The sequence below is a fragment of the Oreochromis aureus genome, linkage group 7 (genome assembly GCF_013358895.1).
Source record: "Oreochromis aureus strain Israel breed Guangdong linkage group 7, ZZ_aureus, whole genome shotgun sequence".
Taxonomy (NCBI): Eukaryota; Metazoa; Chordata; class Actinopteri; order Cichliformes; family Cichlidae; genus Oreochromis; species Oreochromis aureus.
In genome coordinates this window covers 4,625,895-4,640,422 of record NC_052948.1, presented here as the reverse complement: position 1 = coordinate 4,640,422, position 14,528 = coordinate 4,625,895, and the positions used below count along the sequence as shown (strand labels likewise).

At 40.3% G+C, this 14,528-nt stretch overlaps 1 protein-coding gene across 1 annotated transcript; it reads right to left on the bottom strand.

Moving 5' to 3' along the window:
- Positions 1–130: 130 nt before the first annotated feature.
- washc4 (WASH complex subunit 4) lies at positions 131–14,497 on the bottom strand. The gene is made up of 33 exons (XM_031749221.2): positions 14,340–14,497; positions 13,391–13,530; positions 13,236–13,289; positions 13,069–13,134; positions 12,822–12,867; positions 12,639–12,706; positions 12,472–12,554; positions 11,794–11,836; positions 11,604–11,707; positions 10,317–10,437; positions 10,100–10,223; positions 9,877–10,004; positions 9,597–9,757; positions 9,397–9,523; positions 8,297–8,422; positions 8,099–8,206; positions 7,071–7,217; positions 6,898–6,977; positions 6,143–6,248; positions 5,531–5,647; positions 5,280–5,448; positions 4,550–4,704; positions 4,388–4,462; positions 4,204–4,308; positions 3,977–4,111; positions 3,712–3,820; positions 3,559–3,625; positions 3,319–3,405; positions 1,902–2,049; positions 1,710–1,806; positions 1,404–1,600; positions 1,191–1,287; positions 131–1,053 (listed from the first exon to the last, which is right to left on the bottom strand). Exons 1-33 carry the CDS (start codon positions 14,398–14,400, stop codon positions 989–991), a joined length of 3,516 nt encoding a protein of 1,171 aa, XP_031605081.2. The 5' UTR covers positions 14,401–14,497; the 3' UTR covers positions 131–988.
- Between the last annotated feature and the right edge of the window lie 31 nt (positions 14,498–14,528).

Below are 14,528 nucleotides of genomic sequence, written 5' to 3'. Positions count from 1 at the left end.
CGTGTCTTGTTTATTGAGTATCTTACTAAAATTGACCTCTGATTTGTTGATACCGTACAGAGCAACAGAGAAAATTAAATTCAAATTTGTAAGACAGTTTAGAGAAATCATCCACAGAAAACACTGGGCATACTTTTCACACCTTTTAATACAGACTCTGAAATGAGCCATTAAATTCTGCTGAAAATGCAAGGTTTATTTTTTATTCCTGAAGTTAATTCATGGAATGTAATTACACATGTACCACATGCTTAAGATACAAAACTGGAAAACAAAAATGTAATTATACACCTTCAGAGCAGCAGTAAAAAATAATTTTATTTTAGCGATGTATCTTTTGCATCAGATGAATTATTTCCAAATTATGTTATCAAAACAAGTATCCACAGTTTAGAAAGGCACATACACGCCCTAATTCATACAATGTATAAAGTGGACCAAGAACGGGTACACAGTTATGGCACACAAATGTGAAATTATACACTGAAAACATTCACAAGTCTTCATTTCAAAGTTTCTATTGAAGGCCATAAAGAACCACAATAAGTACAGTGGACACCAACAAAGAGGCAGCACACCAGTTAGTTGAAACAAAGATCCAAACTAGTTCATGACAGACGGTACAGTAGTAAAAATACGTTCATCCAGACTGAGTAAAAATATCAAAAGATACACTTTTACTTTAGATTTGTTAAGCTGGCTCATCTTTCTAAAACGCTGCTGCATTTGTAAATCCTACTAATACAAAGTGAGTTATTAGATGCAGGGGTGATACACTGATTAGCACTTTAAGTACACATTCTTTGTCTAATAAAGACAACTGTGCGGTGACAGAACACAAAGCGTTTTAAAGTCATTGTCTTTCAACCGTTTTCTACATTTTCCAGTTATTTTAAATCCCTGAACTGCACACGCGAATGCAGCCTGCTGCTGAGCTCTACTCTTCAGCGCTCCAGTCCAGTATGTGACAGTGATCTGACAGCGAGGCTCACTTCGAGGCAGGCTCAGTGGGGGTGGAACTATCTGCAGAGCTTCCTGCTTTGGTAGCATTTTCTGTTGGAAATAAAATGACAACTTTAATCTTTCCATCCCTTGAAAAATTATCTACAAAAAGCATACATGACAGGGGGAGTGTGCCAGTGGTTTTGCATAATTAAAAGACTTTATTAATAACCCCACAAACTGCTAACCTTTATCTTTCTTCTCCTGAGTTTCCTCAGCTGCTGTCTTATCAGCTCTGAAGAAGATCCGGGCGCTGCTTAAAGAGAAGTAGAGAAGCTCAAACTCCTGAAATGAAAAGGGAAAACAGTTCAGAAACACATCTCAGTGCCATTCTCACAACCACGCCACCAACAGTTAAACTTCTTGAAATTCAGTCTGACATTTAAAAAAACAAAAAGTACCTGGAGGTACACGTCCAGCCTCTTCTGGGTGAGATTCATGGTTTGCAGCAACTTTTCGTCCTGATTGGCAGACTGAACGCTCTGCTCTTTCACCACTGCATTCATCTCTTTCTTGTACTTGTCTCTGACAGACTGGAACCAGTGCAAAGAGTCAAACTCTAGGTACTGGTCCAGTAGCTTCAGAATATACGCCACACCTGAGAGAGAAGGAGGCAGACAGGGGACAGAAAAAGAGAGTACGTCCAAGGCCAGTACAGAAGAAAGGATTAAGGATGTCTGTGTGTATTATCAGGTTTGTCTGCTCACCCATTGCAAAGCCGTCGTCTGTAAAAGCAGCTCCAGATTTGTTTTTCTTGTTGAGTTTCTCTTTGCAGCTGATGGAGTGCTCCACAAAATTCACCGTCTAGGAGTGAGATTTGTTGCAATAAATGTAAACAAGCATAAACTGATTTCAAGTGAGGAGAACATGACATGTAGCAAAACAGCACCAGCACTGACCAGCGGTGGTACAATCATGTAGAAGTTCCTCAGGTGCATGTTCTTTGCACTGCGAAACTCAGGCGCAAACACGGCCACCAGCATCTTGAAGTACTCCGTCCCCTCGGCAGAGTTGCTGGTCAGATCTCCCAAAACAGAGTCCAGGATGCTGTGAATCATAATAATCATAATAGAAAGCAAATAAATGACAGCAAAGAAGGAATTACATGGAAGGAATACATTTTTTGGAAAAGTGCAGGGTGAAACTTTAATTTATCACCCCCACAGTAGATAATATATAAAACTATATGGGAAAAATACAGTACGTGTTCATTTCAATTCATTGTGATTATATATAACAATGTTACATATAACTTTTATGTAACACTGCAATACGGCAGTGGCCATCGGCAGAGATCACTCTGGTGTTTGGCTGGGATGTGATGTGATTTATTTCCTTTACATTTTTTCCCCATTACGAAATATCATAGTTGGGTTTATGTTGGCACAGACCTATTGCTGGAACAGCCGAGACAATTTTACTGCAACTAGCAAAGCATAAGACACCAGGCCGAACTCTTTGTGTGATCTCGTGCACGAGGGAGATGACCGAGACGAACGCTGTTCCTGCCGCTCGAACCCCAGTCACTCTCGGTCAGCTCCCCTGTTTTATTGTGGTTACATGAATATGCATGGTTTCATTAACATATGACATCTTAAACAGGGCATGTGAATGTGAACAAAGAGTGTGTGTGTGTGTGTGTGTGTGTGTAGGTGTGTGTGTGTGTGTGTGTGTGTGGGTCAAAATATGACCCTGTGAACGACTCCCCAAAGCTGGTGCCAGGAGTCCAGCGGTCCACCTAAACAAAGGGCTCTTGTACTCAAACAGATACAGAGTAGGTGTCCTCCCATACTATATATCAGAAAGAGAAGGTATGACCTCTCTCATGACCTTAGGATGTGTGTGGTATGCCAGAGCACTCTGGAATGCACACAGAGTCTTTGCAGACTACTAAGGATCAGACATTAGATCACTATGCAATCAATTATATACCTCTAAGAACTAGTGATTATATGTTTCTAAGTACAAATGACAATCATAAAATATCACTCCAACAATAATACTCTCTTTCGCTGTAATTTATCAACATCAAACCTTTTCTTTAAAAATTTCACTTTTCTTTTACAATTTAAATGATAAACTGAAAACAATGTGGGAAGCACTTCAGTCATCTTTTTCCTAGCTGCGGTGCCCCCTGCTGGTACAATAACAGCAATGCACACAACACTAACTGCTGGGTGCAGGATTGTTGGATTACACTCTGAAGCTGACATATGATTGAAAATTCATTGATGCACCGTCCATCCAAAATAAAGGCCTGCTCTGCAAACACTGACACACAAGAAGCGACTGACTGACTTTTTACAGATAACTCACCTAGCAGCTTTTTGGGTCTCCTCTGACAGTCCCTCTTCTTTCACCAGCTCCTCAAAGTTGACTATATCCTCCAGATCTGGGACAAATCTGAAGCAATAACGAAAAAAGAAAATGTTTCCAATAGCAAGATAAAAATGTTTCTGATGTAAAATCGCATTTAGCCTCATGTTTACACAATATATCAGTAATTCCTTCTAACTGAAGCCATATAAACTTTCACTCAAATTCCTTTTATTATACCTGATTGCGCTGCTGCAACAATGAAGGCCTCCAGAACGGATCATACGTACATAGCCCATAGCATTACCTGAAAGAAAAGTGTGAAATTGTGCTATCTTTGCATGCAACTGCAGTTTAATGTTTAATACCAGAAACCAATAAAAGCATCCTCACCGATCTGGCTGATCAGCTGTCTGAACTGGTCCAGGTAGCTCTGTCCATCAGGAGTGATGCCCAGTTTCCTGATGCCACGGTTAAACTTCTCTGCTCGCTCAAACGGATACTGTAACAACAAGACAAGACACATGGTACAGTGAGAGCTTAGCCCGAACAATGACAGCTCTACTTCATTTTACTCCCTGGCTCCAGGCTCTTCCCCCTCTGCCAAACTTCTGTTCACTTAAAATGACTGAAAATGGAAAGACAGAGAAGACTGCACCTTCTGATCAGACTGGTCCTTTGTTTCTCTGAAGAAACGTATGTCTTTGATGAGTCTGGACTTGATGTGTTCGTCGTACATAAACTGACTGAAGATGTAAAACTTCTTTTGCAGAAACTGGTAGGTGAAATTCACCTGACGGAAGAATAGAGGAGACATAAAACAGGCCTTACATCCACATATGAGAATGTCAAAACACATGCTGTTGTTTTCTGCTGGAAACTCACAGTGGTGTTCATGATTCCTGTACCGTGTGTTCGGATGGAGTTGGCGATGTGACGGATGTTGATGGTGTTCAAGTGCTTGTTGTTGCTTGCCTTCTCAATGAAGATCTGTCACAAAAACAATTATAACTGCAGAGGCAGCAACATTTTATGATTCAATGGGAGAAAAATCCATATGGACACTGACCTGGTTGTTGAGGTTATAAAGGTATCGTGAGACAAAAACATGAATGTTCCTCATGATCTCCAAAACATCCAAACCCTGGTGAGAACACAAGGAGGATTTAGCTAATTTGTCTATGTAAATCTCCACCTCTGCTCACGATGAGGGAGGTGTAACCAAACAGACCTGCTCTAGTGTCTGGCTGGGCAGATGAGCCTCTGTCATTGTGAGTCCGTAGCGCTGTGTAGCAAGGTTTCTCATCTCACTGTAGGTGGCCCAGTCATGCAGAGCGACAGTCGTCAGGTTGTAGAACGTTTTATCCAGGTAGTGGGTCACATAGGCTGTAGGACATTAAAAAAAACATTACCACCTTACAGTACTGCAGTAAACAGTTTACTGTTAAAGAAACATTCATTGTTACCGTGTCTGCAAGAAGCTGCAAAGAACAAATCACTTATGGAGGACCTTTTTATATTGACTATAACTTGGGACTAAGTCACCAGAAAGCAATAGCAGCAACCCTCAGAGAGCAAAAAGGGATGTTTTTATTGTGCTTTTCTGAATGCCATGCACAAAAAGTGTGTGTCACGGCACAGAATGGCATGCAGATGGTGCACAAAACAAGAGTTTAGTTCATGTTGTTGGTGCATAAGAAGTACCTGTACTATTAAAAATTTGAGAGTGCACATCAAACGCACACCTTACATTAAAAAAATAATGAAAAGAATAAAAATGATATGAATTTTTAAAAAGTGTCCTGTCTTCACAAATAACCATACAGGTGACTAAAAATATATTTTTTAAAGTTTCCCCACCCACAAAAAACCATTAAGGGTTTCCCATGGCTAAAACTAAAAGTAAAAAACAGGAGCAAACATGGTTTGAGGGCACAGACGTATGAAAAGTTCTTTTGCACCTTTGATATGAATGAAACGATTGAAGAAGCGAATGGGCTTGAGGGAGAAGAAGTGGGCCAGATCCTTCATGCCAACTTTAAAAGGGTTCCTGTCATCAAGCTTCAGGTGCGTGTGAACAGAGAGACGCAGGTCCTTCTCAATCTCCTTACACAGCTTGTCAAGCAGGTGCTACAACACAGGAAGAAAGAATCTTAACAAATAAAAGCCTTAAAATAGCCACGAAAGAAGCATGTTCAGAGAGTGCTCTCACCTCCTTGAACACATCCATGATCTCTTTGTCGTAGCTCTCCAGCAGCTGGTCACATGACTCCATGTGTTTGGAGTGCATCATAGACAGCACACTGTCCCTTAGTGCACTGAACATGTACTGCTCAAGCCAATCACCGTGCAGATGAACAGAACAGCAGAATAGCCAAAAATGAGATAACACTCAAAACTTCACTAAAATAAAGACAAAAAATACACACACTGGCACGAAGTATGCTGTAGTGAATATGATGTGGCCTTTCTAAAGCAATATGCAACCTATTACTCATACATTTTTATCTTGTGTATGGTTACAACTCTTACTTTCTGCTGGTATGTGTGTACTCTACTCAACAAGTGTGAGTTAAGAAATTAACAGGGAAAGAATAATGTGTTTTGCCAGGGTCAATCTGACCCAGGGAACACTGCACTCAGGCCTGTGTGATAAACAGCCCTTATAAAGGATTAATGAAAGCAGATGTTGCTGTAGTTGAGGGCCAAGGACTTGTAAAGTGTCTTTGTAAATTTTCTAGAGATTTCCTCAACTGTTTTTGAGTTACACCACATTGTTTCAGAGTTTCACTGTGTTATGTTCATCACAGGTCTGTCTGCTTACATGTATTCGTGCAGCGTCTACGGCGTTGTCATATACATCATCTAGATAGATGGGAAACACAGCTCGGTGCCAGTACAGAAAACTGCAGTCACACTGAAGCTTGACCCTGAGGAACAAAAACACTTATATTTTAGCATTCAGGGATAATATTAAGTTAGGTGAAAGATAACACTGAATCAGTCCCATCGGCGCCAAATTTTTCCACACTATCTAATGGAAACTTCACCGAGATGCCAGATGGCTGTGAGCTTCAACAAATAATCAGTGAGTCACCCACCAGCATGTGCTTGTGCTGAACATTTGGATCAGTGTCTGAATGGATGTGTTTGTTGGCTTTAGATTAGTGGCATGAGACATTTCTGAGTTCTAAATGGTGCATTTTGGATTCTTCTGTCTTTCCGACACACATACTTATAGAGGTCCGTACTGGACCTCTATAAGTATGTCCTGGTGTGTGTAGAGACACTTGCACTGTTCAGCAAAGCACTAGAGACACACACTGGCATGAAGTATGCTGTAGTGAATAGAGTAGACCACTAGAGTGGTTTATTCTAACCACTTCTAATTATATGAGGCTGCTTTGATTTTTTTGAACGTCATTTTTTCCCCCACTTTGTCAACCTGCTCTAGTTCTTCTTTTTTATTTTTATGAGTTTACAATTGTGTGTCATTTCAACTTAAGGCTGGTTCATCAATCCATCCCCCAAACAGTGTCCTGCACTGTGACGCATGACAAAAGAGGGAAAAAGTCTCACCTTTCACTTAGCTCACTAATCAGATCCAGCTTCTTCAGTACAAGCTGCAGCGGAAGAAGCTCCTCATCCTTGAAAGTTTTCTGGAATAAAATTAAGATGACAATGAAGACAAAAAGAAAATACAAAGAAGGAAAAATTGTTTGTATATAAAATGATGTCTCCTCCTGACTTACCAGCTGAGTGCCGACACACAGAGCCAGAGACACCACAAGGCGTCGCTCCTTTGTGCTGGGACCACTCAAAGCATTTTCTGCCAGCACCAAAGAGGACAGCACATCCAACCGCTGCTCACTGTACTTCTTGTCAGAGATCACCCTTTTCTTGAGGGAGAGAAGACATTTTTATTAAATGCTTCAATTCAATGTTATTTATACAGCACGAAATCACAACAACAGTTGCCTCAAGGCTCTTTATATTGTAAGGTAGACCCTACAATAATGGTACGCCATTCAGAAAACACATTCAAAGAGCACATCCGCACTAATGTCAGTTTTACCATGTCATGGAATTTTCTGTTAATAAAGTCTGCAACGCAATCAGCTGTAGTCAAGCCTTTTATTTCTGCATCCACAGTTATACAGTCATGAGAGCTCTGCCCTTAAGACATTGCAGCAACCCTTTTATAAAATCACACACACACACACACACACACACACACACACACACACACACACACACACACACACACACACCCCCACGCTGTTGCTGTGCAATACCTGGGCAGGAAGCGAGCTCCTACCCCCTATGTTGCAGGAAGCACCTGGTACCGGTCTTTCTAGGAGTTTCCTCCTTCTATGCCCTAACAGTCACCAGATAACAAAGTTAAACAGGCTATATCAGGTCATATTTGCACGCCCGTCAATCACCCTAGAGATGAAGCTAAATAAAACTTCTACAATGGAAATTTTAAGCACCTACACCCAAATAAAGAATAAACTAGAAATGTTCCATCATAACCATTTTAGAGACAGCAATCCACATCTGTACTGAAATCTAAGAGGTTCTTCTTTGCTCAAGCTTCATCTCTAGAAAAAACGTTTATGAAATTCAGCTCTGAGCAACCTTGACAGAAAACGTAGTGGAAATGGTAACATAACTGTAATCATCAATTCAACTCATACATTTTATTTATATAGTGCCAAATTACAACAACAGTTGCCTCAAGGCAACATTAACAGGATTTATTGCTTGTTTCGTTTACCTTGGCAATGCTGATGGCACTGAGCGCCTGTGCCTGCAGCTGCTGAGTAATATGAGAAACGGAGTCAGCAACAACCATAGAGCGTCTGTGAAACGTGTGCTCCACAGCCTGAGAGGAGAGTCACATGACATTCATTATTATTCTCAATGCAACAGGTATTTAAACAGAGGGGCAACACTCAAACACACGCACACACACCTTGAGTAACTCAACTAGTCGACAGAGAGCTTTGACCGATGTCTTGGTCATGGGCCGCTGCATCGACACGTACATGTTCATGGTCGTCTTGATAATGGTACTGACAGTGTAAGCATACAGAATACCCTGTAAATGAAACAACACTTTGCTAAGTGACGGCTTATACATGAATGTAAAGCTTCACACAACTTTATGAAATGAAACAGGAAGTAGATCTATCTAACTGAAGATGACAAATCAATAAAGTTAGTTCTGTGGTGAGAAGATACTCAATGTAAAAAAAAAAAGAAACTCATTCATGCATTCAGAGATTCTACAAAATAAAAAGTCACTTGTTGGAATTGATATTTTTTTATATTGTCATTTGTGCTTAGGAACACAATCATTTATGCTTAGAAATATATAATCATCTGTATACTGATAAAAATCATATCCTTATTAGGTCTGATAAGATTCTGCGTGCACTTGTGTACCATGAGATGAGAGGAAGCAGCCTCGACGTTATAATTTCCATTATAGCTTTAGGATCTAGATTGTTCTGTTTCTTAAGAGTGCAAGACTTCACACCTTTAAATGTTCGTCTGAGACATGACCTATTGCAAGTTCCTGTTCCTATCATTTAGCGAGATGCTTACTTCTGCTTTCCTGCATACCTCATACACACAGTTTAAGTTCATTGAAAGGTCATATGTCTACGTATAGTATGGTTGGGCGCACACGCACACACACACACACACACACACACACACACACACACACACACACACACACACACACACACACACACACACACACACACACACACACACACACACACTACAGAGACTGATGTTGTTCAGATATGCCTGCTTAAGAATGCCACATGTATTTGTAATTGCATATTCATGAATGATTGCTTGCTGACAATAAAAAGGGCTGTAGTGAAGGAATCAGTCGAAGTTGGCTGAGTTCAGGTGAAGGAATCTTTTCCTCAACTTTGGCTGACTTCCCTCGCAAGCCACAAAACACGGAGAGCACCTTCTTGTCTTGTTTTGTCGTGCAGTTGAGTGTCTTGTGTTCCAGCGGGGTTTGTGCCTAGATAAACCCAACACACTACTCACCTGTACAAACACATTACACCTGCTGTTAAGGTCCTCTTGCAACTTCTCACTTTTTTGTTCTTTGTACAAGATTGACTCCATCTTCATCATCCAAGAAGTTACAAACAGATAGTAGGACTGAACATCCCTGAACACAAACAATATGTTTAGATACTTCACTTTATATTTAATAAATGTGGCTGACATTCAGCTTTACTCACTTTGTTAATGTCTGCGCTCTTTGTTGCAGGTATGTGTCTCTCTGTGCTTTGATGGCCTGTAGACTCTTCCTATCCATCAGTTTAGCTGCAGCAGGGACCTTATTGGTGAGGAAAGTGTCGGGAAACCAGATGATGTTTGCAACCAGAGTGACTGCTGGAACCTAAGTGAAGATGTGGACACACAAGAGCAGACTGTTAATTCTCAGGCCAGATCAAAGAAAACAATGAGGAAGGACTCCCACTGAACAAGTAATAAAAAAGTCCAAGAACAGAAACCCACCTTTTTACAGACATCGAGCAGCGCCTTGTAAAGCTTTTTGTCAACACTCCTGAAAATGTGAAAGTGAAGCACAAAGAGACCACAGACGCCAGCATATTTGTCTCTCTGGTCAATTTCTGAAGGTTCACCTGAAAAAGAGAAAAGACACACAACGACAAATCAGTCCGACTCTGAAGAACAACTTAAAGGAAACTAGTCTATTGTGGAAGAAGAAACAACTGACCAATTTTGGATTCAACACTTGCAAATATGGTGCGAATATTGAAGGCAAACTCCTCAGCAAAGGCACTGTTTTTGGAAACTGCTACTCCCTCCCCAGGATCATCAAATCTTTGCTCGACACAGGCCTGTTGCACATCATATGAATACTGTTCATCGTATTATCTTCCCAAAAACCTCTACTTAACACCAATATAATATACACCAGAAGGGAAAGTCACCTGGAGTATCATGCCATCCAGCAGTTGCCCCTCCAGCTTGAGCAAGAGCTTCTCAAAAGGTTTCAGCTTGTCTTCAGGAATGGAAAATTTCCCAGGGTTATGGTGTACAGATTTCAGTAACCTGTGTAAGGGATAAACAGCAAGAGTGAACAGGAAGGATTGCAAGATGGTAGTGAGACCTTCTATAATGTATGGTTTGGAGATGGTGGCATAGACAGAGACAGAGCTTGGGTTGTTCAGTGGGAGTGACCAGGATGGGATTAGAGGATTAGAAATGAGTATATCAAAAGGGACAGCTCAGGTTGAGTAATGTAAAGACAAAGTGAAAAGGCTGAGATGGTTTGGACATGTGCAGATGACTACACTGGACAAAAAATATGGCGTTGCCAGGTCAGGGGAAACGAGGAAGACTACAGAGATGCTTTTCAGATCTAGTGTGAGGCGTTCCCACACGTACGTGGGAACTTCTCGCACGAAAAAGGAAGAACAACAAAGACTAACTCCAACAAATAAGTAGATTTTAACGTATATTTTCACTTAAAGGGCTGGCCTATACAGTATGAAGGCCGCTTTGCAAAAACAAACTCCAGAAATCCTGGGGCCAGTATAAGATTTCCCCCATAGCTCCACATGTCTGTAACTGAATATGTAGATTCCACGACCCAAGCAGGCAACAAAACCAGATGCATATATTTACCACTGAGTGTAAATGCACATATATGTACGTGTGCACATGTGACTGTGTGAGTGTGTGGAAGAAAAACCTACAAATGATAAATCAAACCACAGTACTTATGTGAACAAAAGACTGGGATGAAGTTCCGTATTGTGGCAGATATATTTTGCTTTACTTTCATAATTACAGGTCTCATTCTCATATTTATGCAAACACATGTCTACAGTGTACTCTATTTAACAGGTCAAATGATCACTAAACTGTAGCTTATAAACTATCACTATGCAATGGGACACTTGTGTGACACGAGGAAAACAGCGATCATTCTAGAGTGAAGGTAAGGGCAGAAACAGAGGTTGTTGTGTTGAGGCCTGCCTGCTCCTCAGCATCATGTATGCAAACTGGGTTTTTTTGTTTATTTTTTTACAGAAACTTAATGTTTACCTATTTTCAGACTAAAATTCACAAAAAAACACTAGAGAAATGTGCTTTTATAGCCTTCCAAACCCTTTCCTGTCCGAATGTGGTGATTTCTGGCCAGAGATGTGGAACTGCTTCATTGCATCTTTTACACTGTATGTCACATGCCACACAGTTTACGGTGTAATTACCTTTTATACATCTTCCAGTGGTCTTTTAGTGTGTTGTGATTTTCCATAATCTCATCAAGTGTGAGCAGCACCACCAACAACTCTCCCAGGTGTTCATATACTATCTGCAAAGGAAAAGCAGGGCAGACATGGTATAAATGACTGAGTAACACCTGCAAATATTAAAAGTCTCACAAAATTTGAACCCTACCTGGAAATGGACACCAGAGGACTCTATGATTTTTGTTGCAGCCCTGTAATTTAGAAGAAAGATAGTTTAGTACATTCTGTTTGGTCATGACAGAGCAAAATACAGCCTGGGAACCAGCTCGTGCTTCATTTGCTATAGCAAAATGTTTGTGGTGCCCCTTCTGTTATAACAAATTTCAGTCCAGCTTACCCACGTCAGGCCATTCACAACCACTTATCTAATATGAGGCAGGTTGGATACAATGAGACTATCATTGCAGAGCAGCTGAGGCCCTTTCATTAACAACTAATGTGATTATATCTTATGTTTTATTGCTATAACTGGTTGTTGTTCTCATTGTGTCCAGATGCATTTCGGTTTATGATAAAATTAACATTTATCTTAAAATTAAAACCAAACTGAGAGGCTCCTGGCAAATCTGGAATGGGAGCAGAATATGCAATATATACTTAAACCATAACTCCTTGGTTTTAAATGGTTCATCGACTTGTGCAAAGTATACACTGTAACATTTAGATAAACCTTTTTGTTAGACTGTCCAGCAACAGTCTTGGTGACTGCTGTTTGCACTTTTTAAGCTGCTTTGCCTGGATTTAAGGTGCACACAACCTCTCTCTGCAATCCTGCAAGAATAGTGCAATGACTTTAACATTATGGTCATGTATTCATGGTTCGTACTTGTTGCTGTTGTAGAGTGCTGCCAGCTGATGCACAATACTGACCACCACTTCATAACATCTGGATACAAAGCAGGACAGCTCCTGTGAAAGGACAAAGGAAAATAAATATTTCTGTCTTCCAGACATCAGTAAATAAGGTTATGGTAGAAATCAGTTACTATCCACCTGTAGGAATGAGATGAATCTGCCCATCTGAATCTGGGACTCCCCCTCAACAACACTGGTTTCAGACACTGTAAGAGAAATTCACACGTGCCTTTTAAAAAAAAAATCTTAATAAGCACTGTGTATCACAGAGGGCAAACCTAGAATAAAAACAACGTCAAACAGTAAAAATTGACAGATTACCTCCTTCTCCATAGTACAATAGGCCATTGTAGAATTTGGTTTCTGCCTTGAAAAGTAACAAAACAAGGCTAAATTAATATTTTAAAGGGGAAAAAAAGCAACAACAAAAAAAAAAGAGCTACTAAAATTGCTGAAAGTAATAGTAGCTTTACTTCCACCTTAGTAAAGAGTATGCAGACATGCTGATATAAACATGACATAATCATAAGCCATGCACAAACTAACTGAGCTGTTTGACCACACTTACCTCATATTTAAGTTTCTTAACTTCACTACAGAGAGCAGCATAAACTGTAATAACTTTGTTCAGGACCTGCACACAACCAAAGTGACAAAAAAAAAAAAAAAAAAAAAAAAAGAACTCCTCTGTGGATATGAAAATTAAAAATGACTCATTTGTATGTCTTTACTTACCTTATTGTCAGTTTTAATTAATTCTAATAAAGATGACTGCTCATAGGGAAGAAGCTGAAAGGACATAAAATATAAGGAAGGAAATTACGCAAGTTATAGTTGTGTAAAAGCAATGTCAGTCTTTTCAACCAAGGTAGTATATTTGGGGGTTTTACCTTAAGGGCGATGGGGTCCAGAGTAAAGTCCCATACATCTCCAATGGAGTCATCCAGAGCCTCTTCAATACCCTTCAGCTGAGAGGTGTACTCTTCCAGAAACCTACTGTAGTTCTTCAGTTGAACCTCTGTGTGTATCTCTGTTGGAAGGAAGGTTTGACAACGTTACTGACTGGTACTAACCAGAAAAAAAGGATGGGTTGGTGCAGCCCTTCCATTACAAGTTTACAACATTTTATAAGCAACAATGCTGCTCTTACACCATTAGATTGAGCACCATGGCAGCACCATAAAGAAAGAGACACTTGAAACTGTCCTTTAAAGCTAATGCATGACTCAGTTGCCCAATAGATTCTAAATTTAACCTAAAATAAGTAAATCTAGACTATGGCTAGTTAGAAGGTGTTACCAAACTACCTTTTCCAATAAAATTAGTTGACTAATGGCACATAGGTCATTCGTTCAGGTTGTCGCAAATAAATATTTTGAGAGCCAGAGAGGGAAAGTCAAGGAGATAAACAAAGCAAAGCACTGGGCAGTGTTCTCCCCTAAAACATTACACTAAAGAAAAAAACAAAACAAAATTAAATATGAGTAAGCGTAAGAGTACGGCGTTAACTACAAAGTCAAAACCAGCTGTCAGATCGATCAGCTGTACGTGACAAACTGCGTTGATTTACGTTCGCCAGCTACAGCTAGCTATTAATTCCACTAATTTACTCCTTCGGGTTTAATTATTCCGGGGGTAGTAAATACCTACATTTATTTTGATGGCATTTACTAAACATACATTTTGGGAATTAAGCAGCAGCGTGCAGTTTCTTTCACTGATACGAAGCCCAGCTGCAAAGCATCGAGCTAGCAACTTGAGCTAGCGGTGGATGCTAATAGAAAACTTTAGCCTGGCCACAGTCTTTCTTTGCATGTCAGGGCTCAATTGAGCACTTACTTTGTGAACCATCGTCAAAACGGTCAAACTCCCAGTCGGGTGCGATGATTTCCACCGCCATGGTGCTAGAATGAATAAGCGAAAATCCCAAACACAGCGCTGCTAAAAAGTAGTGCTACACGATCCCATGATGGATCTCATGATTCTCCGAAAGGCCGCTAATGCTCATGGGAAACTGAGTCTCTGAGA